The sequence below is a fragment of the Somniosus microcephalus genome, chromosome 16, assembly GCF_052327205.1.
Source record: "Somniosus microcephalus isolate GS21.2 chromosome 16, FLI_Smic_1.0, whole genome shotgun sequence".
Lineage (NCBI taxonomy): Eukaryota > Metazoa > Chordata > Chondrichthyes > Squaliformes > Somniosidae > Somniosus > Somniosus microcephalus.
Genome location: NC_141002.1, coordinates 47019817 through 47044417, shown reverse-complemented (window position 1 = coordinate 47044417; position 24601 = coordinate 47019817). Strand labels below are relative to the sequence as shown.

The following is a 24601-nucleotide window of genomic DNA, read 5'->3' as shown; positions in this document are numbered from 1 at the left end:
GGCTCCACCTGATCTATCAAGGCATTTGAATCGCATCTTCAGCAAGCCGATGGTTTGCTCAATAATGGATCTGGTGGAAATGTGGCTGGAGTTGTAGCGCTCCTCAGCTTCGTTCGACGGCCTCCTGAACGGCGTCATTAGCCACATCTTCAGGGGATAGCCCTCGTCTCCAAGTAGCCATCCGCAAAGTTGGTCTGGCGGACTGAAGATCAGAGGCACACTAGACTGCCGCAGGATGAAGGAGTCATAGCAACTGCCAGGGTACTTGGTGTAAACATGCAAAATTTCCTTATTGTGGTTACACACCAGCTGCACGTTGAGGGAGTGGAACTCCGTACAGTTGACAAAAATACCTGGCTTGTGATGAGGTGCCTTAAGGGCCACATGTATGCAGTCTACGACGCCGTGCACCCTTGGAAAGCCTGCCAGATTAGCAAATCCAACCGCACGCACGGTTACACTTGCTTGATCCTTGGAGAAGTTGATGTAATTGTGCACGTTGGCAAAGAGGGCATCGGTTACCTGTGTGATGCAAGTGTGTGCGGCCGACTGGGAGATGCCGCTGATGTCTGCTGTTGATCCCTGGAATGAGCCTGAAGCAAAAAAGTTGAGTGCGGTGGTGACTATGACGGCCGCTGGTAAGGGGTGTCCACCCGCTCCTCTGGGCTCCAGGTCTTGCTGCAGCATTGCGCAGATGTCACCCACTACTGTAAAGTCTGTGGGTTGTGCAGTTAATTACGACACAGACTTCAGGAGTAACATACAACAGGACTTCACTATTCGCAGGTGAGGGGGAATCTGCCCTATAAATCATGCCACAGCACTTATATACCGGTGTGGTCACCGTCGGTATTACCGTATACAGAAGCCAAACAAGTAGTGCCACACCTAAAATAGTTCTCTTAAAGGTGAACGGTTACATACAATAGTCTCTTAAAGGTAGACGGTGTAGTGTATGTAACCGTTCACCTTTAAGAGAACTATTTTAGGTGTGGCACTACTTGTTTGGCTTCTGTATACGGTAATACCGACGGTGACCACACCGGTATATAAGTGCTGTGGCATGATTTATAGGGCAGATTCGCCCTGACCTTCGAATAGTAAAGTCCTGTTGTATGTTACTCCTGAAGTCTGTGTCGTAATTAACTGCACAACCCACAGACTTTACAGACGGTTACATACACTACAATCCTCCCTTTTTAGCTTACAACATACGTATTCCCCATTAAACATAACATATATTCAACTTCATGTAAAACAATTTACAGATATAGTCTCTGCGGAAAACAGTTCACAGGTTCAGTCTCTGTGGGAACAGTTCACAGGTTCAGTCTCTGGTCTTGACTCGGTCCGAACAACATCTCTGTGGTGTAGCCGGTTCACATTGCTAGAGTGACTCATCCAATAGTCTTTCCCTTGACGTAACAGCTTGAACTTCCGTCCTGCTGAACCAGCAGTGCTGACTTTTACAAACAGCTGGACTGCCTTAGTAATTTTTCCCTACTTTCCCATTAGAAGTGATAATGATTTAGATGGTTATCATCTTCGGCTTCGTCTTTTTCTTTTCTGCTTCTTGGAGACTCTCGGGGCTCCCTTCTCAGCTGCCAGCTGTAGCGCCACCATCTCCCTATGTTCCTTAGACTTTAAGTGCTTCATCCTGATTTCTGCACTTTGGGAGTTTTCATCACAAGCTGGGCAGACCAAGTCCTCGTAATATTCCGTGTCACTCAACAGGTCATGGTAATATTCGGTGTCGTCCTGAGCTAGTCTAGCGAGAGGGCCTGCTACTTCTTCCTTACCCAACTGGACGTTAGCCGACTGTTGTTCCCTCCCTAGACATCTTTCCTGAAGGGACTTCTTCATGCGTTCATAGTCATCCCGCTCTTCCTGGGTTTCCTGCAAATCCTTCACTAAGGACCTCATTTGTGATTTCAATACTTCCCCTTCCATCGGGGATTGATTGATCGGGCTATTCAATCCTTCTACTGGAGCAGCTGTTTCAACATTCTGTTGTTCACATAGACGTGATTCAGCGTACTTTTGGCATCCCAGTAAAATCTGTGTTGCAACCTCAGCTATTTCCATAACTTTTGAGAGCTCCGAACTCCTTCCCTTTGAAGATTGAAGCTCGTGTTCAGATTGTTCCCATTGCAGAGTCTTGTCCCTCAGCATATGAAGGAGTTGGCTGACCGTTAACTCTTCCACGGGAACACTGTGGATCAGAGTCTTCTCCATTTCATCCACCTTTTTTTCCTCTTGTACTTTGGCTTTCAGCGCTCGGAGAAGTTGCGCCTTGATGCTCTCTAGCTCATGTTCAGGGGCCATTCTTACAGTCTCTGTGTTTCTTACAGTTTCCTTTTCTTCCACTGAAAGGATTCCCAGTTGAATCTGTTCTTCAAGTTGTTGAACCTCGGTCATTGCCGCCTCATATTTGTCTTGGGTTTCCTTCAATATTTTTGAGAGTTCTTGGACATCTTGTCTTTCATGTTCTGCCATGTCTTTCACCTCTAATTTCTCATCTATGGATGGAACTTCTACCGATGAGTCTGTCTTGGCCTTGAGCTCATCAAGAATTTCCTGCAGCCTTTGGACTTCTTGCTCATGTTCAACCTTTAGTTGCTCATATGCTTCTACTGAAACTAGCTTTTCGGAGGTTGCCGAGTTAACCCCCTCCAGAATTATAGCCTGGGCCTGTTCATACTGTTCTTTCAACTTCTCACACTCTGCTTGTAAGGAGTCGTAGAGAAGAACTGGAATAAAATCCTGGCTTCCTGAAGATTCCTCTTCATTTGCTTCTTTCGCAATTTCCTGTTGGAGTTCAGCCAAGGCTGCTATGCTATCTGCCTCTCGAAGTCTCACTGCCATCAAATCTTCTTTATTCTTGCAGTCTATCTCAGCCATTTTCCCTTTACTTTCATTTAACTGAGTGAGTAGTCCCTTATTCTGGGCTGAGAGATATTGCACCTTCTCCTGTAGACCATTGCACTCCTTCTCTGCTCGACATAGCTGGTTACTGCTGATTTGGTTCTGTTGTCTTTCCAGACTCTCCCATTCGGTGTCATAGAACTTTTTCATTGTTTTCATCTCTTGTACGAGACGGTAACTCAATTGTTCTAATTGTTGTCGTACTTTGAGATAACGTTGAGTTCGAGCCCGGTGTTCCTCCGTAATGCATATGTCTGTAACTTGAACAGACTCAGAATTCTCTGTCTTTATACACGCCATCGTTTTTCCAACCTTAGTCAGTGAGTTCATGTTAACCTTGTTTTTCATACTTGGGCTGGACTTATCGTCTTCCGGCTCAGAGTCTGAGCTGCTTGTCTGCACCGAGTCCTCACTCGTCATTGCTTGTAGGTAGTGCCATTCCATGTCTATTTTCTTGATCCACTCCCGTCCTAGAAGTGGTGGTCCTCCCTCAGGTAGTACGTATAAGTTCATTCTTGGGTGTTCTTTACCCCTATCTCTCACCTTGACTCTTATCTTTCCCATGGGGTATACTTTATGCCCCGTGTATGTCTGCAATACGAACTTGGTATCTCTTAAGGGTATATGTGAGAATAGCCTGTGGTAATCCCTTCGATTTATGACTGATACAGCTGATCCAGTGTCCAACTCCATTTTCACTTGGACTCCAGCTATTTTTAGCATGACCCAGATAGTTTGTAGGTCAGCTTCCTTACTCACATTATGAATTCTCAGACTACCCAGCTCCTGGCCGTTTGGGTCTGAGTCTGAATTCTGTTCGTCTGAACTCTTCTCAGCCACCTTGTGTACCTTGTTGTACTTTTCCTGTGATGGCTTCCTTTGGTTGTTGGTCTTCTTCCCTGACCGGCATACCTTAGCGATGTGACCCAGTTTGCCACATTTCCTACATTCCTGGTTCTTAAACCAGCATTGGTTCTGATCGTGTGTTGTCTTCCCACAGCGATAGCATTTTGTTATACTCGAGGTAATTTGGTCCACACCGAGTGCCGCTGCCTTTAGCTGCATTTCCGCAGTTCCTTTCGCTGCGGCTTCGTGCGATGCTGCTATAAGGACAGCCCTGTCAAGTGTAAGGTCGTTCTCTTCGAGTAGTCGCTTTTGCGTCCCTTCTTTGGACAGTCCGCATACGAACTTGTCTCGCAATGCCTCTGTCAGATTCCCTTCAAACTGGCAGTATTTCGCTAGTCTACGCAGTTCGACCAAGTATTCTGCGTTGCTTTCGTCTTTCCGTTGCGTTCTCGCATAGAATTTGAATCGTTCAGCCAACATCAACGGTGTGGGGTTCAAGTGATCCTTCAGAACAGCCACTATCTCATCGAAAAAGTCTGATCCGCCGGTTTAGCTGGTGATAGTAGATGCTTCAAGAGCCCGTATGTCTTTGCGCCCATCGAGTTTAGCAAGGTTATAGCTTTGTCGTCTTCTTCTATTTTGTTGGCCTCACAATAGATCTCAATGCGTTCCACGTACGTGGCCCAGTCTTCTATCTCCGAACTAAAATCATTGATGTTACCACACTTAGGCATCTTCCTCTCTTTGGGAACAACACAAGTATTTCTTTAAATTATTTCTTTTTTTTTCCTAAGATGGCGGTTTTCCCGCGAAAATGGCGGTTTCCCGCTTCTGTCTTCTTCCCCGCCTAATGGCGGCTTCCCGCGTTTCTTCCCTGGTGGGAGGGGTACACTTTCCCCCACGGGCGACGGCCGCTGGCTTTCAGGTTCACAGCCTGCGCGTCGGCTTCAAGGCTTTCCCTATTTTTTTATGGCAGGGCGACCGGCTCTGGGTACCCCGTTGACGGCGAACAGGTTCAGCCGCTGGGCTGGCTCTCGCACAGTTCCCCTTGCTCGGCTCTGTCTCTCTCCCGCTCGCTCGGCTCTACCGGTGCTGGGTACACCCCGTTGACGGAGGACAGTTCAGCCGCTGGACTGGCTCTCGCACAGTTCCCCTTGCTCGGCTCTGCCTCTCTCCCGCTCGCTCGGCTCTACCGGCGCTGGTTACACCCCGTTGACGGAGGACAGTTCAGCCGCTGGACTGGCTCGCGCGCAGTCTCTCTTGGTCGGCTCTGCCTCTCCCGCTCGCTCGGACCCCAATCGCGCCTCCCAGCCCTCTCGCAGTCCGGTGCTTCTCTCCCCGGCTGCGGCTGAGTTTCTCTCTTCCCGCGCCTACGCTCCCGGTCGCAGCGCTTCGGTCACTGCCCGGCTTTTCCCGCCGGTCGCGGTCTCTCACGACGCCGTTGGACCCGACTTTTTTGTCCGGCTCCTTTTCCCCCTCGACCGTGGTCGAGTGCCCAGCCCTTATCCTCCAGCTATTCTTTTCACTTTCCCTTACTCACAGTCACCGTGGCAGAAGGGACAGTCAGTGCCTGTTGCTGATGGAAGTTTTTGTCGCTAAAGTCTTCCTCCTTTCTATTGCTGCAGCATTGAGTTTTCTCCCAGCCGAATGACGAGGGCGGTTGCCTCTTTTCGACGCTCTTTCGTTGCTTTGAAAATATTGTTGCCGCAGGGTACGATCGGACTCGTCGCCACTGTAAAGTCTGTGGGTTGTGCAGTTAATTACGACAGACTTCAGGAGTAACATACAACAGGACTTTACTATTCGAAGGTCAGGGCGAATCTGCCCTATAAATCATGCCACAGCACTTATATACCGGTGTGGTCACCGTCGGTATTACCGTATACAGAAGCCAAACAAGTAGTGCCACACCTAAAATAGTTCTCTTAAAGGTGAACGGTTACATACAATAGTCTCTTAAAAGGTAGACGGTTACATACACTACAACTACCTCTTGCGAAAGCCTGAGCCTCCTTTGACACTGCTGCTCAGTCATGTTGAGGCAGCTCATCCTCTGTCGGTAAACCCTGTTTTAGGGTATCTCCTGCGGCAACGTCCTTCCCTGCGCTGGCGCCTTCTGGCCTGTGCAGCTTCAGGTGGGTGAGCAGCAGGTTGGTGCTCCTGCTGTTGTTCCGGGTTCTGCTGCTGCCTGAATCTGAGGTCCAGGACGAAAGGAAATAAATGGTTCCCATGCTGCAGGTATATACCTCAGTTGAGGAAGCGCTCAGTCAAGGTGGGCAGAGGGGTATCCCAGGAGGTCACAGTGGTGATGGATCTTAGCTTCAGCACTTCCAAAATCAGTAGACCTGCAAAAAGTTCTCCAAGAGCTGAGAAAAGAAAGTTCTCCCGCCTGCAAATGATCATTGTGGGAAATGCCATTTTTATGGTGGAGCTGCAGCTGTTATTAAGCCAGCCACTTGTGAACCCGACAGGATTAGCTGGCGTGTTCCATGGGAGACGTGCAGCACGCAGGAATGGCCTCTCAGAATGGCACTAGAGGTACTTAAGTGGTTGTTAAGTGCCTTAAGGGCCTATCCCGTCACTTGGAGGCGGGACCGAAACGGAGTCTGCAGCCCACATTTGGGAAAGTTGTGCAGAGGCAGGTGGAGGCGGGATCGCAGCCCGACGCCAATTTTTGCAACTTTTCCACCTGACCCGCCTTCAAACCCGCCTCCTCGGCCCTGACAAAATCCAGCCCATAGAGTCTTACAGCACAGGAGGCGGCTATTCAGCCCATTAAGCCTGTGAAAAGTTTCCAATTAGTCCCACTCCCTTCCTCTTTCCCCATAGCCCTGCAATTTTCTTACATGGGTCTGTTGTCTTTGTGTTATTCTCTCTCTCGCTCTCTCTTCTGCTTTTGTCTCTCTCCTTCCCTTCTCTTTCTAACTCTTTTTGCTGCTTTCTCTGTTTTTCCTTCTTTCCTTTCAGGTGGTGGGTGGGATGGCTGGTGTGATGTGAAAGAAGCCACTAACAGCTGCAGTCTGGGGTAAAGATTGCAGGGAAAATGTGGCCCTGAGCAGCTCCTTTTCCATCCCCTTCCCAGTCACTCATGCTTCACCCCACTGCCTCGCTCCCGTTGCATTCACTACCCATTCCCATCCTTGCCATCCCCTTACTCCTATCACTGCTCCTGCCTCCTACCCTTTGAAAAACACACTCAAATTCAGTATCGTTCCCTCTCCCCTGCTCCTCACTCATCTTATCCTAATCCTCCATTCACCTCTCACCCTTATTCCAACTTGTTCCCCTCAAGGGTAGGTGGCAAGAATGCCAGAAGTTCCCTCACACACAATTTTTTCCCCTTCCCCATGCCCCCTTTCAATCTCTTTATGTCACACTTTCTGCTGGATTTTCATTGAGGAGTCGGGTTGGAGGTGGGACTACAGCTTTCGGGGTTGTAGTCCGGCCTCCATCGAGATGCAGTCAATCCACACAATTTTAATTCGATTGACCTTGTTGCGCCCGCCCAGCGGGCTCAGCAGGCCAATTAAAGGCCACCCGGCAACAGGTGACGTCACAGACCTTCTCCACAGACTCAGTTAGAAATCTCTCCTGCACAGAAAGCTGCAGGCTGTCACTTTTGACAGTTCGCAGCCATTCTGCTTTCTGTGCCGGTGAGATGACGGACTCCCGGGACCTAAAGGAAGGAAGGCTGTAAAGGTAAGAAAAGGTAATTTACACTTCTTTAATCACTTTAGACACACCAAACACACTTACCTTTGCACTCATGCACACATCATTCACCTGAACACCAACACCTCGACCCCTCCAAGTCCTTTAACCCGACGGCCCGACTCCTCTAACTTTGCGTGGTTTGGAGCTGTCGGGAATCCCACACTTCAACCTTCCAAATAGGGATCAGGCTAAAAAACTGCCTGTAAACTACCTGTTAACAGGCAGTTAATTGGCACTAATCCCGTCCCGCCTCGGGTAGGCGGGTCCCAGTGCGGGGCGGGTACCCGCCTCCTTTGAAACTGGCATGGAGGCGGGGTGGGGGCGGGATGGTGTCGGGACCCCCGATTTCGGGATTTTAACCCCCCGCACGCCTCCAATCCTGACTCCACAGCACAATGAAAATCCTGCCCTTTGAATTTCTAACTAGTTGGCCTGGAAGAGATTTTTGGTTTAAGTCATCATGCCCCTGAAATTCCACATAGAGAAGTGCACCAGATTTGCACCAATATATCTGGTTTCCCACCCACTGATGCTCTACAGAATGGAATCCGTCACAATTTTGTGGCTCCGTCATTTGCATATCATTGGAGGTCTCCAGTGTAAAATGGCAGTAAAGTGCTGGGGTGCTTGGAAATTGGCGTGTAGTCTTTAAAAAGCCACATCCGGTTGAAGATTTCAGCAGTAGGCTGGGGGAGCAGCAGGTTAAGTAGCAACATTTTTGGACCACTCACTTCACTGTCAGGTCGCTGCACTGGATGGCTCATGTATGTTTTTGTCCCACTTTTCAAGAATGTCTTCCACTGCAAGATCTGGCACAGACAGCTGAGAGGGAAGAAGGGAATTGCAAGGAGCAACAGTGAGACTGACCTCCAATCCCTCCTTGAAGAGACTGAACAAAGGATAGAGAGACTGCTAGGTCTTCATCGGAGTAAGCTCAAAAATCTGTCTCAAGCCATGTGCAGGGAGATAACACTGGCACTAAGTGCCAACTCTCTCACTCCAAGAACTGAAATCCAAAGCTGCAAGATGTTCAATAATGTGGGCAGGCAAGCTAAAACCATTACCACTCTCCTTTTTCTTTCTTGAGCACCTTGGGCATCAACACACTCTTCACCCTCTAAAATTAACAACTGTACAACTAATCCAACAAACTTTACTCTTCTTAAACTGGACACAAACTAGGGATCTTACAGTGTGAGTAACATCTTCGCAACTACACTTACTTGAATGCAGAACCTTAAAGCCACTTTCTATACTTTAATAGTGTGATACCAACATATTTCTTACATTACCTGTTCAATACCACCTGGGGGACAGTCTCAGTTGTGAGTCTTCACCAAATTCACACAATCTTGTTTCAGGAGGAGCTTGTGCACAATGTCTACAGGAGGCAGAGGACCAAAGTGGGCACCCTGACATTAAGGAGCTGACCCCCTACAAGGGGCAGGCCATGCAAATGTTGGGGCAGCACCGTGCTCTAGCTGTGGGAGATAGTGATGTCAGGAAAATAATGCCAACGTCACTGTAGCATCCCTATGAAGCACCACAATGACACAACTTCCACCCTCTTCTTTGTCTCCTTAATCCCAAGGGTATAACACTCAACCATTCATAGCCTGTACCCTCCTGTCCTGCAGATTCACCATCGCAACAGGGGGTGGAGGATGAGGAATAGGAAGAAGATGATGATGACAAAATGTTGATGATTATGAGGAGGAGGAGGAGGGCGAGGAAAGAAGGAATTTCTTTCTCATTGACTATGAAGATGACAAAATGGTGATGCCCACCCATGAGCTCCTGGACCAACATCCTGCCCATGCTCCTCTGCCACAACCCTTGATCTCACCTCATGATAACTTGTTTTTTCAGTCTCACAAGCCAGCTGAGATACTTTCAGTGTATCTCAGAGGACGTGGCACCAGGTCATTCACAAAGCACGAGGGAACTGGAAAAGTGGAGTGGGAGAGAATGTACCACTTTACCAGTGGAGGCTGAGGAGAAGGCTGCCCATGGCTTCAGAGTTGTGGCATCCAGAACTCATGGGAACTCGCCTGAAAATAAAGATGTCCTACACGCAGGTTCTGAGATCAGTCTCCAAAGATTGTACAGCAATGAACTAGTGTGGCTATAAAATCTACAGCTCTGATTTGCGGCAACATCAGAGAAGCCCTTTCTTTAATGCAGACAATCAATGGAAAAGAAATTTGGGTGGTTTCTATAATGAGCAGCCGATTTATAACAACAGTTTTACATCTAGACAGCAAGTTGAAAATCCCCAATATCTCAGCTAAATGCGCTTTCTTAAGTTTCTAGAATACAAAACAAAAGCTACAAGTATGTAATCAGTACTGCCATTTTTCTTAATCTTTCTCATGCACCGCACACTGTTTGAAAAGAAATACTCAATATAAATTTTACCTCAATAAATTCTTCAAACAATTTTGGAAAACCAACTGAACAGTTCCTACAATGTGTACAGGACTCCTTTCTAACCCAATATGTAAAAAGCCCAACAAGGGAGGATTCGCTATTAGATCTAGTAATGGGGAATGAACCAGAGCAGATAAGAGAAGTAAAAGTAGGGAATAATCTAGGCAATAGTGATTATAATAAAATACATTTTAAGATAATAATTGAGAAGGACATAAGTATGACAAAGACCAGGGTAATAGATTGGAGAAAAGCTGATTTTGAGGGGCTGAGAATAAACTTCAAAAATAAAATGGACAACAATATTGGCAAACAATGACGTAGAACAGCAATGGGAAACATTTAAAACGGTGTTCAACAGAGTCCAGGAAAAATGTATTCCGCTAAAAAACAAGAACAAGCAAAACACTAATGAAACACCATGGATGAATAAAGCAATAAGGGAAAAATTGAGGGTAAGGAAAGAGGCATACATTAAGTACATGGACAGCAGGGGAGCACATGATATGGAAGATTAGGAGAGAAGTCAAAAAAAATTAGGAAGGCAAGAACTATGAAATTAAATTATCGTCAAGGAACGTAAAACAAAATAGTAAAATATTTTACAGGCACATGAATAAAAAAAGGAATGTCGGGATGGGAATTCAACCACTAAGGGATGGACAGAATAATACCACAGGCAGCGATAGTGAGATGGCAGAAATATTAAATAATTACTTTGCTTCAGTATTTACCAGGGAGATAAAACAGGTGGACATGACATCAGATAATCAGATTATTAATGAGATAACTGCAGCTAAAATAAAGAGGAGATATATTAAATAAACTAATCAAACTCAGGATAAAACCCCTGGTTCAGATGGATTATATCCACAGATTTTAAAAGAATCTAGGGAGGAGATAGCAGAGGCATTACTACACATATTTAATAATTCGTTAGAACATGGTGTAGTGCCAGAGGACTGGCAGATAGCTAACGTAATACCTATATTTAAGAAGGGAAATAGAACATGTCCAGGGAACTATAGACCAGTCAGCTTAACATTGGTGGTAGGAAAAATAATGGAATCCCTACTAAAGGAGAAAACAGAAGAACATCTAGAAACCAAAAATATAATAATGAATAGTCAGCATGGATTTCATAAGGGAAAGTCTTGCTTGACCAACCTCATTGAATTTTATGAAGAGGTAAGAGAGAGAGTAGACAAGGGTAATGTAGTAGATATAATTTATCTAGATTTACAAAAGGCCTTCGATAAGGTACCCCATAATAGACTAATGAATAAGGTCAGAGAATGCGGAGTCAGGGGACAAGTAGCAGAATGGATAGCTGGCTGGCTTCAAGACAGAAAGCAAAGAGCAGGGACAAAGGGTAGCTGTTCAGAGTGGCAGAAGGTAGGAAGTGGTGTTCCACAAGGATCAGTGCTGGGACCACTGTTATTCACAATTTATATGAACGATTTAGACTTTGGAATCAAAAACACAATTTCTAAATTTGCAGATGACACCAAATTGGGCGTGGGGGGGGGGGGGGGAAGATAGTCAATACTGAGGAGGACTGCAACAAATTACAAGACGACATTAATAAACTTACAGATTGGGCATATAATTGGCAAATGAATTTCAACACAGATAAATGTGAGGTGTTACATTTTGGTAGGAAGAATAGGGAGGTCACTTATTACTTGGAGGGTACGAGTCTGGGTGGGGTAATAATATAATAATAATAATAATAATCAACTTTATTGTCATTGTTAGTGCACAAGTGCAGTACAACGAAATGTAGGCTTGCGGCTCCCGAGAGTGTACATTTAGATTAAGACATTTAAACATTCAACATACATTTGGCTTGTAATACATTAACATAAACATAACCATAATAAAGTGTATTGGCAGATGTGCAGGCTTTAGAGTTTATTTGTGGAGTTCAGTAGGATGACAGCCCTGGGAAAGAAGCTGTTCCTAAATCTGGTCGTTCGGGTGCGAATGCATCTGTAGCGTCTCCCAGATGGCAGGAGGGCGAACAGACTATGGCTGGGGTGGGTAGGGTCTTTGATGAGATCTTGGAGTACAAATACGCAAATCACTAAAAGTAGCAACACAGGTTAAAAAGGCCATTAAAAAAAGCAAACCAAGCACTAGGGCTTTTTTCTAGAGGGATAGAATTGAACAGTAGTGAAGTTATGCTAAACTTGTATCGAACCGTGGTTAGATCACACTTGGAGTACTGCGTACAATTCTGGTCGCTGAATTTCACAGGAGGCGTTGGCAGTGCCGCACCCAGGCACTAGCTGCTTTGCGCCCCATTAGCGCCCTCTTGGGGCGCCAACAGGAGGTGCAAAGCAACCGAATTTTTAGGCCATTATTTTTTATTTTTTAAAATTTTGTTCAAACTCTTATTTTGGATGTTAAAATTTTGGTTACTAAGAAAAAAATTGGTGGATTAACCTTTTTCAGAAAGCATTTTGAGCAGTTTTGGAGAAAAGATAGTACAGCTGGTCAAGTTTGTGCCAATACAGAGTGCCAGGTTTACATAGGCAGTTTCCATTATAAGTCTGGGAAATATCATTTATAATGGAAAAAGTTGATACAAAAGAGTGCTAACAGGAAGTATCCACTCTATCAAAACACTTCATAATTTTAAAGCCCTCCATTAGGTCACGCCTCAGCCTTCTTTTTTCAAGAGAAAAAAGAGACCCAGCCTGTTCATCCTTTCCTGCTATGTATACCCTCGCATTTCTGGTATCATCCTTGTAAATCTTCTCTGCACCCTCTCCAGTGCCTCTATATCCTTTTTATAATAGAGTACTGTGTACAGTTCTGGTCACCATAAGTGTGGTCTAACCAAGGTTTGATACAGGTTTAGCATAACTTCCCTAATTTTCAATTCTATCCCTCTAGAAATAAACCCTAGTGCTTGGTTTGCTTCTTTTTATGGCCTTGCTAAGACATAGACATAGAAGATAGGAGCAGGAGTAGGCCATTCAGCACCTCGAGCCTGTTCCGTCATTCAATGTGATCATGACTGATCATCCAAATTCAGTACCTGTCCCTGCTTTCACCCCATATCCCTTGATCCCTTTAGCCTTAAGAAATATATCCAACTCCTTCTTGAATATATTTAATGAATTGGCCTCTACTACCTTCTGTGGAAGAGAATTCCACAGGTTCACCACTCTCTGGGTGAAGAAATTCCTCCTCATCTCTGTCCTAAATGGCTTACCCCTTATCCTTAGACTGTGACCCCTGGTTCTGGACTCCCCGACCTTCGGGAACATCCTTCTTGCATCTAGTCTGTCTAGTCCTGTTAGAATTTTATAAGTTTCAATGAGATCCCCTCTCATTCTTCTAAACTCCAGCGAGTACAAGCCAAATCGACCCAATCTCTCCTCATACATCATTCCTGCCATCCCAGGTATCAGCCTGGTGAATCTTTGCTGCACTCCTTCCATGGCAAGAACATCCTTCCTCAGATAAGGCGACCAAAACTGCACACAATACTCAAGATGTGGTCTCACCAAGGCCCTGTACAACTGCAGCAAGACATCCTTGTTCCTGTACTCAAACCCTCTCGCTACGAAGGCCAACATACCATTTGCCTTCTTAACCGCCTGCTGCACCTGCATGCTTACCTTCAGCGACTGGTGCACAAAGACGCCCAGGTCTCGTTGCACTTCCCCTTCTCCCAATCTATTGCCATTCAGATAATAATCTGCCTTCTTGTTTTTGACACCAAGTGGATAACCTCGCATTTATCCACATTATATTGCATCTGCCATGCTTCTGCCCAATCACCCAACCTGTCCAAATCGTACTGGAGTTTCTAGGCATCCTCCTCACAGCACACACGCCCACCCAGCTTTGTGTCATCTGCAAACTTGGAGATATTACATCTAGTTCCCTCGTCTAGATCATTAATATATACTGTGAATAGCTGGGGTCCAAGGACCGATCCCTGCGGTACCCCACTAGTCACTGCCTGCCACTCGGAAAAAGACCCGTTTATTCCAACTCTTTGCTTTCTGTCTGCCAACCAGTTTTCTCTCCAAGTCAATACCTTGCCCCCAATCCCATGTGCCTTAACTTTTACACGCTAATCTCTTATGTGGGACCTTATCGAAAGCCTTTTGAAAGTCCAAATACACCACATCCACTGGTTCTCCCTTATCTATTTTATCAGTTACATCCTCAAAAAATTCCAGTAGATTAGTCAAGCACGATTTAACTTTTGTAAATCCATGTTGACTTTGTCCGATCCGGTCACTGTTTTCCAAGTGCTCTGCTATTACATCTTTCAGGCTTACCGGTCTGTAATTCCCTGTTTTCTCTCTACCACCTTTTTTGAACAGTGGGGTAACATTAGCTACCCGCCAATCCATGGGTACTGTTCCAGAGTCTATTGAATTTTGGAAGCTGACCAGCAATGCATCTACTAGTTCTAACCTGTGTTTTAGTAGAAAAGAAGTTAACGCAGATGTAAGATTTTTTATAAAATGTATATTTTTTGCATTTTCCCCAGCTCGAGTAGAAACAGTTGATCCTACTTTGTAATGTCATATTTATGCAGACCAGCAAATGGTTTTTCAATATATTTCAGTGTCCACTCAATTGGTACAATTATTTAAGAAATGTAACACGCTAGAATAAGTGATACAGCACATTTGAGTACCATAGAGCAATAAAACAGCGTGGTGAGGCATACATATACACTGTGCTAAGGTGTTAGATGCCTCCATCTACTACGAGGAATAGAAAACCAGATATCCCTGTATTGGGGCATTAGTAAGGGCAGTAAGAAGAGGCGGCTAGTCATGTCAACCACTAGCATCTTTCTCAAATTTTGGAAATCGAAGCTCTACGAACGTGGCATTTAAACTCACTATGGCGAGCCACCTGAACACTTATTAAAATATATATTCTAACTTTAAAATTTCAGATCAGTTATACTGTAGCAACATGCAATGCTAGTGGTGTGGGGCCTCTTTACAGTGATCTCGTGATTAATATCAGACTAGAAACTGGAACTGTTATATTGACTTTGATCTTGTCAGACCGATACCAAACATACAATATAATTAGGGCAAGAGGGAGGCACAGTCAAGCCAGTCTATTGTACATTGTGGCAATTGGTTCAGAGACAGAGGGCTAAGAGCAGATCACCCTTTTACCATGTATGGGAACTGGAGAAATCAGATGCAAGGAAAAGAAATGGGAGAGGGGATAGGAAGAAACAACTAATTGATTTAGTTTACAAAATAAATGCTAATTCAATCTTACCTTGAAGAGCTGTACTCCGATACAGGCAAACATGAACTGTAGTAATGTGGTCACTATCACAATATTACCAATGGTCCTCAGGGCCACAAACACACACTGAACAACGTGCTGAAAAGGTAAGAAAAGTGACTTTCATTATTATTTTGCATAACATAGATGCAATTTGCTAAAACTTAAAATGAGATTTAGCAAGCATTGTTAAAAGAAAGTTGGAATGGATTGTGCCGGTTGAAGGATAAAGAATGTTTACCACATTGTGAATAAAGGGCAACATCTTTTTATTTAAATGGGCACTGTTTTCATGAAGAACCATCCAGCATATTTTTCTGTACGGAGAACAAAAAGAACCGGGGTGTCATGCACCACTTTTGTTATAATAACAAGAGTGCCCAATAATGAATTCTAAATTTATTGTGCATGTTGCTGTTTCAAAAAAAATTCCCAAACACATTTTTCATGAAAACAGTGCCTGATTAACATTTATTTATATTTAACTCTAAAGGTTCATTCAAATATCCTTTTATGATGTCATAAACTAGGTGAATATCAGACTCAGGATGAAGCTTTTAATTTAAGTAGCAAATTGTCATGACTATTTCAAGACCATCATCTTCCGACTTCAGAAGAAGCTCTCACTTGGCAGAGAGATGTCGGAAATGTACATTATTGATAAGAAAGCATTTGTTTCCATGGCAACTATGGTTCAAATGTAGCAGTTGAAACCCTCTGACTGGCCCAATTACTGGTTTTCAGAGGAGTTTTCCTCCTGCTTTACTGAAGGCACTGATTCCAACTGAGATACAGGCCAACACCCAGCATCTTCACTTTTTCCCAATTTTCTGCCTTCTTGAAGGCCATGGTTCATGCTGCAGCATGGTCCAACAGCCCTCTTGCATCTTGCCCATTCATGTGAGACCAGGCAGTGATCGTCAATGAAATACTGAATCATGAGGGTCATCACAAATGAGCCCAAATACTGTAACCCCCGCCCCACCCTCAATGTCCATATTCATAAACATTCCAGCAGGATAACTGGATGGTGATCAGGAATAGGAAACTCTGGCTAATTTCCTCTACCTCTACCCTGGCCTAGGGACACTGAGGCCAACTGTAGTACTCGCATCAACACCCCAGTTGAAATCAGCAAACTCAGCACAGACCAGCAGTTGAATCTGGGATCTTCTAGCCTGTATGCCTCAGTACCACTTCCATTGCAAATTAATCCACTGAGCAACTGAGGAGCAGATAATGAATTTAATTTTCAATTGATTAAATCTCATTAATCTGTAAATACTGTTATTTATTTCTTTTATCATTTTATTTCATTGCACTGTTGTTATACAACATTTTAAGAATAGCCTGCTCTATACCATCGACTTTCTCATATGTGCCAGGACTTTTCAACAAACACCACACAGTCCTAGAGCGTGGGAGAAAGTCTTGAAGGCACTATCAGAAAGGATGTAAGTGGCCCCTTGCACTGTTACAGATTACACTCCTGTTGAATTTGAGGCAGTGGGAAACATATTCACACATCTGTATTCAGAAGTCATTCAACATTCATTTTATGTGGAGACAGTGGTTGAAGGCAACCACCGTCTACCCCACCTCCGACAGAGACTGTAGGTCCCGCATTGGACTCATCAGTCACCTGAGAACTCATTTTTAGTGTGGAAGCAAGTCATCCTCGGTTCCGAGGGACTGCTTAAGAAGATGAAGAAGAAGAATGTGGACATCAATTACCTTCAACCCTTTTGCTCTATTAATGGCTCTTAAAGGTCTCAATACTCGGAGCACTCTGAGAATCTTTACTACTGCTATTGCACTGGAGCTGCAAAGAGAGAAACTGTATTTATCAAGGAGAAAAACACTACTGTTGATTCAATAACATTTTTGAAAAGATGTGAAAGTGCCTCTGACATTAAATGAAATCTCAGGAACACGTGGCTTTAAAACATCTAAGCCCCAATTTTAACTTGGGGCGGCAGTCGTGTAGGCTGGGGCCAAAGCAGCAAACTGTCCTGACCTCGGCAGCGTGAGGCCTGGGGGTTTTTAACTCCTGGGCCTCACCTGCATAGCCTCAGTCAGGTTCCCGGCCAAAACCAGCAGAAATTGGCACTGGCCAATGGGCAGCAAAAGAATGACAGGCTGCAGGAGGTCACCACCAGGAACCAAAAGAATGGTCCCTGGCACTCAGGTAAGTCGATGGGAGGGGGTTCGGGGGGGGTCTTGCGATTCTGCTGCTCCTGGCACCACTGTGAAAGGTCCCAACTCCTCTTTCTGCTAGGCTGGCCTGGTGGGAAAGCCATAAAGACTTCCTGCGCATGCATTTGGTTAAAACAGCAATTGGACTCCCATGATGTCATTGGAGAGTAATCTGCATATTTAAAAAAGGACCACGACAGTTCCCGGCAGGTATCCTTCCCATCTGCGTGAAGTGCGCAGGATCTTGGTAGGCAAGTCCAATGGGCAATTCTTAACTGCCTGACCGCCCTGTTTCTACCAAGCAGGCAGAGTTAAAATTGTCCGTATAATTTGAGAATGCAGCTCCATTCAATACTAACAATTCACTAATTCATTGAAACATAAATTCCATCCTCTAACATCTTGGTTGCCAGCAAGAAATTTGGTTTAATAAAGTAGTACGATAGTGTCATCATATCAGCTTCAACACATGCATAGTCCTGCATTAACACTGCCAGTGGTGCCATTTAGATGTTGTTGCTGCTGAAAACCATTTGGGCTACTGCTTGATTCTGAATTTTGAATCAAGCAGGTCATTCAGACTGCTATGTCTGGTTCAATACTGAATTCAAGGAGTTGTAGTGGAGAAAATGTCAGTGAAATGATATTACAGTATGCCCTAGATGCCTTTGGCATGCCTCGTAAATATGTAATAGTAGAATATTAATATTAATTGAGGTGTTTTTAATACATTGACATAGCGGAGTGATCCAGACACCACTGATCCTTTGTGTAGCATCTAATTTTAATGCCTACCATCTCATGGACATTTGGATATAAGAATAGAAACTTTGGCCCGATTTTAACAGTGCCAAATAACGAAATTATTTGCAAGATAAAAAGTAGAAAATTGAAAATACATTATTAAAGCAGATTGACTTCACACTTTCAAATTTGTAATCAGTACAATAGAAAGGTTAAGATCTTTTAGCACTACTCAGTTGTCAGCACATTTGAATCTTTGTATTCTTTTCAGAAAAGGCTTTAATTGAACAGTTTAATATTTGAGAATAATCCTTGCCAATCTTCCCAAAAACAAATTCAAAAACAATTTAGTTGTTTTAAAATGACAAGTGTATGGAATTTCACCTGTGACTTTGTTGAGGTCACTATGAGGCTGGTTTGATTTATTTTATTTTCTCTGTGTGATGGTTTCGAAATACCGTCTAAACCATTACAAAATAGTGGGGCGGGGGGTGGGGGCATGAATTTACAACCAACCCAACCAGTTTCTCAAACCAAGTTTTCTGATAAATGACTTTGGCATAGGATGAGAATTTTTAAGAAGGAAAAAAACAAGCTAAAAACAAATTTATAACTCACTCCATTCCAAAAGAGATGAGAGACACGCTAACCACCACCAGGTCAAGTATGTTGAAGTAATTCCTGCAGAAGGAGCCCTTGTGAATGAAAGCCCCGTAGGCGGTCATCTGTGCAGAAGGGACACAAAGATGTCACCACAACGATACTTTTCAATTCAAGTGGTAATTAAAACAAAGTCTTTGAACATTGTAAAATCACAGTTTCATGTTTATATATATTTTTTATGAATTAAAGGGTCACTATCACCACCTAAAGTTGATATGCAAGGATTTTCCCTTGATTTATTAATATGCGATGGAATGGCATTAATTTGATCATACATACTCAATTGAGTATTGATGCAAAAGCTTTCTCATGCTAAATTATAAATATATTTTTTAAATTGCTTAAAGAAATAATTAAGGACGATTAGTTTACATAAAAATGGGTTTCTGGAAACTATTTGTCTCTTGAGGATTAAAAGCCAGAATAATCTTTTGTTATGATGGTGTTGTTTGCACTTAACATGATACTGCATTTCAACATGATAATCCCATTTTATTGTGTCATTGTATACAAATGCCAAATTTGCCAAACATTTTTCTACAGAGTGCCTTAATATGAGGTAAGTTGTGCTTTACTGCTTTCTATGGAGTTTTCTATGCTTTCTTTCTTTATCTCTTTCTTTAGTAGGGAGGGGCGGTTGCTGAATGCCAAGACTAAGTGCAGAGATATCAGGTTTCAGTGCTCCAGCCTTAAAAAGACAGTAATTCTGGTCCTGGAGCCAGCTGCCACACATTTGGGTTGAAAAAATTCTTTTAACTAGGATACATATTTTATTAAAAAAAGATTTTGAGGGTGATGGTTCTCCATGAATATTTATGGAAAAGCACTAGGGGGCCAAAATGAACAGAGCGATTTAGGAGTCCAGTTACATAAGTCATTACAATCTAGTTTGCAAGTGCAAAAAGTGATCAAAATAGCTGACATGATGCTGCATTTCATCACAAGAAATAGGAATGCAAAGAAGTTCTACTGCAGTGATACAGGTTGTATTTATTGCTCATCCTTAGTTGTGCTGAGAAGGTGGTGGTGGACCACTTTCTTTAACCACCACAGTCCCACTCAATCTTGTTTTTTCTAATGAAAAGAAGTTCAACTTTACAGGGATAAAATTCAATTTTAATGGGGGCGCAAAACATGAGGTGGGAGATCGACCGTCCGTTATACACCCTGCCCAATATTCCATTCCATTGACTCCAATAATATAAGTTCCAGAATCATCTTTGTCAGTCTTCCTTGAACCCTCTCCAAGACAATATTGTTCTTCTGATATTATGCTGCCCAAAATATTATTCCATATATGGTTTTACCAGTCATCTATGTTCAAAATTAGAACAACCTGTTTTGACTTAGTCAAATACGCCTGAAGCTAAAAGCTTTCAGTGAATGATTTATAATCACATCCAAATCATTTTCTTTTTTTACCTTTGCTAATGGATACCCCATCATGGCATGTCAATTATCAGCAGGGCCGAGTAGTCTAAGTCACCAGATTCAGTGAATGCAATCATTAGCTCGTGAAGGTTCATGGCTTCTGGTCCCTGTCAAGCTGCATGGGTTTCAATCCCAGCACTTTATGATAGACAGTTGAGTGGTTCTAAGACAGATGTAAGATTCCCAACATGTAATCCTTGCTTTACAAAAGCAGCTGAATTCCAGTCCTTTGAGGCATTCAAATGCCACCCCTTCATGGTGTGGCCTGACAAAATCTACCACCACAGTTCCAGGGTGTGTAAGATTGCTGTGCAGCATTTCTCTGATTTGTTTTGTCTATATTTCAAGCTCTGGTTTAAGCCCAGATGACCCTTGAATACCAACATATGCCATTCACTTGATTGCTGTTATGTATTCCATAATGAGTAGACACTGCATGGAATCCAAGAGTAAGTTTTCAGCTTATGTACTCCTGGCATGGAGTCTTGCCCACTGGGAGCACATATGTAAATTGGAATAGGTGTAGTCTTGAATGTTGTTTATCTCCCTTACATGTGCCACCAGGCCTTGTAGCTTGATATCATCAGCAAAATTTGTAACTTTACAAGTTGCTCACTTCACCAAATTGTTTATGAATAGTATGGACAGCAGGGGATAGAAAACAGGTTCTTGCAGAATTCCACTAGTCACTCCCCCACCTCCAACAGCACTTTTCTCTTTGTTACCTTCTGCCTTCTATTGACAAGCCAGTTTTCAATTTCATGAGCCTTACTGTTCCTTAAAAGACCCATGTGAAAATGTTTTAGCCTTTTTGTGATAACTGATCACAAACAAATGTAAATTCATAAATTCACATGAACACAATTGATGTGCCATTACCTTTAATATAATTTCTACTGTAAAGATACTGGTGAAGACATAATCTGCATATGTAAGGATCTGTAAAAGAAGAATTTAGCATTAAATTCAGTCCAACAATTTTTATCAGCAAAGAATTGCAAATATAAACAAAGAGTTAAAAAAAAGGATATAGTGACCAAGAGCATACCTCAATAGGGGATTTAAACAAAATTCTAGCAGATCTGCTGTGGCATTGCTCATGGTGAGTCAGACAATTTTCTGTTTTATAAGTAATATTTATACCATATAGAGGATTACATCAGGGCTTATAGTAACTGACTACGTCAAGTTCCATTTTTATTAAATGGTATTCTGGGATTGTTACTGGTGCTTTGACTATTGAATTCCTTGATACTCTCCATCATTCCATGAAAACCATAAATGACTGATGTTTGTTTTACATATAGGGGGAGAAATTGGGTATGTAGCGCCACCTATTAGCGCCTAAAGAGGGCAGTCAGTGACTGTAGCGCCACTGGCCGCGCCTCCCGCGATATTCAGCGGGGGCGCTAATGGTGGCGTTAGCCTGTTGCGCTGCGCCGCCACCGATGACATCATTGGTGTGCGCAGCGCCCCATTAGCGCCCCGATCACGATATTTGGTAGCGAACGCCGCTGTAGCGCCGTTCGCTACCCGCGCCCAGTTCACGGGGCCTTGCTGTGCCAGCAGTGGCACAAGTTAAGGTGGAGGTGCGGGGCGGCCGCCTGCCAGCGCCTCCGTCCCCGGCCTCCTGACGCCCCCCCCCGCGGCATTGCCGGCTGTTTCCCGAGAGCCTGGCACTTCTCCTCGGTGCCGGGCTCTTTTGCCGGCACTCACGATCGGGGATTGCGCTGTTGCAGGCCCCTCCCCCTTAACAATGGGAGGAAGGCCTGCAGTACCGCAGCGTGCCGTGCCGCAGCGTGTGGCGCTGCGGCACGTTGCGCTGCGATATTCAGTTTCAGCGCCCTAAGAGGGACGCGGAGCGCCTCGAGCCTCGCCCCGTCTCCCTCTAGGGGCGCTGAAACTGAATTTCTGGCGTTCGTTAATGCTCCGAACGCTGCGCAAAAATCAGCGCCCAGGCGAACTTGGCGCCTCAACCCAATTTCTAGGCCATATTCCCTTACTTATGTATTGAATTTTTATCCTTTTCCAGCTTTAAAGCTAAAAATACACTGCAAGATTAAATGCAATATGTACCAGTTGGAGTTAGATATAAACTTTCTGTAGTCAGGAAAGTCAAGTCACAGTAATCTCAATACCAGTTTAGAGGCAATAGTTCAGGAGTGCTCCCCCATATTTAAAAAAGAATACTGGCAAAGAAAGATCATGTGGATCACAGACTCCATTGGGAGCTGTGAATACTGTAAATAAAATACAACAACAATAAAAAAATCAGTGCAATGGAACAAACTCACGGCAGCTGTTCAGAAAGGCTCCCATGAAACTTAACAACAATTTTCAAGAACATCGACAATTACTGGGGTAGAAAGACACATAAAAGTTAAAATACCATCAGAAATATACCAAGAGGACCAGAAACTCCATCAGAGCTGTGAATATTGTAAGGTATATAAATAATTAAAGGTATACTGGCACAGCTTCACTTCAGGAGAGGATTTTCAATAAGTGAATCATCTCAGGTTAATGGTATGTCCAGGATAGCATTAGACCTCGAGATGAACCTTCAGGGATTGGAGCTGGAGATCATCACAATCAGAAATAGCATCATCATGACAGAGGGACAAGTGCTGAGGAAAGCCAAGGAAATGAGGATACTGCATCAATTGAGGTTAGTAAAAGAAACAAGAAAGATAGAAAACCTTGTGTAACTATCTAGGAAATAATATAAACAAACAAATACCAGGCACTGTCCGACACTGCAGAAGGTAATAAAGTCTTACAAGAAAAGATAGCTAAAGGACGAGATGCAGGTCACTCTCTCCGAATTCGCTTACAGCTTCACTTTCAAACTCCCAACTGTCAAGCTTTTGGCCCTCCTGTTGATCTGCTCAATCACTCCCTCACTCTTGCCTTTGATACCCCTGTCCCGGTAAAACCTTTACGCTCTCCCAGCCTGGTCATTCCGCCTGGTATAGCCTCTATCTTTGCTCCCTAAAGTCCAAGGGGTGTAGACCAGAATGTATCTGATGCACAACTGGTTTAGCCATCTATTACCAGATATGGCTTGACCACATCAAGCACTATCGTGCCTTACTCTCCTCTGCTGAAACCGCGCACTACTTCAGAATTATCCTGGAATGCAAAGGTAATCCCCGGCTTCTTTTCTCCACTGAAAATCATCTCCTTAAGCCCCTCTCCCCTGCTCCCTCCCCTCTGTAGAAAGTATATACAGACCCTTAATTTTTAATATTTCTTGAAATGCTTTGCCAGGCAAAAAGGTTTTTCAACGTGAAATAAAGTTGGTGAATGTAACAAGCAGTCTTTCACTGATAAGGCAGAGAACATGGTTGTGACTGCAGGGGGCTGTCATAGACAACAGAGAGAAACAAACCTCCTTTGATTTTGCAGACATCAGGGGCTGGATTTTCATTCAGGAGTCGGGTTGGAGGCGGGACTACAACTTTCGGGGCTGCAGTCTCGCCTCCATCGAGATGTGGCCAATCCATGCAATTTTAACTTGATTGACCTTGTTGAGCCCGCCCAGCGGGCTCAGCAGGCCAACCCGGCAACAGGTGACGCCACAGACTGAAATTTCATCTGTCAAGACATAGAAACATAGAAGATAGGAGCAGGAGTAGGCCATTCGGCCCCTCGAGCCTGCTCCACCATTCAATGAGATAATGGCTGATCATCCAAATTCAGTACCCTGTTCCTGCCTTCTCTCCATATCCCTTGATCCCTTTAGCCTTAAGAAATATATCCAACTCATTCTTGAATATATTTAATGAATTGGCCTCTACTGCCTTCTTTGGCAGAGAATTCCACAGGTTCACCACTCTCTGGGTGAAGAAATTCCTCCTCATCTCTGTCCTAAATGGCTTACCCCTTATCCTTCGTCTGTGACCCCTGGTTCTGGACTCCCCGACCATTGGGAACATCCCTCCAGCATCTAGTCTGTCTAGTCCTGTTAGAATTTTATAAGTTTCGATGAGATCCCCTCTCATTCTTCTAAACTCCAGCGAGTACAAGTCCAATCGACCCAATCTCTCCTCATACGTCATTCCTGCCATCCCAGGTATCAGCCTGGTGAATCTTCGCTGCACTCCTTCCATGGCAAGAACATCCTTCCTCAGATAAGGCGACCAAAACTGCACACAATTTGACAGATGAAATATCAGCGTTTCACAGCTGTTTGAAGCTGTCAAACACTGACAGTCTTACTTCTAACATGAGTCCTTCTCCACAGACTCAGTTGGAAATCTCTCCTGCACAGAAAGCTGCAGGCTGTCACTTTTGACAGTTCGCAGCCATTCTGCTTTCTGTGCCGGTGAGATGGGAGACTCCCCGAACCTAAAGGAAGGAAGGC

The 24601-nt window shown here is 44.0% G+C and overlaps 1 protein-coding gene across 1 annotated transcript in view; it reads right to left on the bottom strand.

The window, feature by feature from the left end:
• LOC147106123 (voltage-dependent L-type calcium channel subunit alpha-1C-like) overlaps window positions 1-24601 on the bottom strand; it is a 531473-nt gene that overhangs the window by 193302 nt on the left and 313570 nt on the right. Inside the window, exons 18-21 of the mRNA XM_086008919.1 lie at window positions 21115-21174; window positions 18760-18866; window positions 16936-17023; window positions 15193-15300 (exon numbers count right to left, since the gene is read on the bottom strand). Of these exons, the coding sequence (XP_085865045.1) occupies window positions 15193-15300; window positions 16936-17023; window positions 18760-18866; window positions 21115-21174 (363 nt within the window). The remainder of the gene's footprint in view (window positions 1-15192; window positions 15301-16935; window positions 17024-18759; window positions 18867-21114; window positions 21175-24601) is intronic.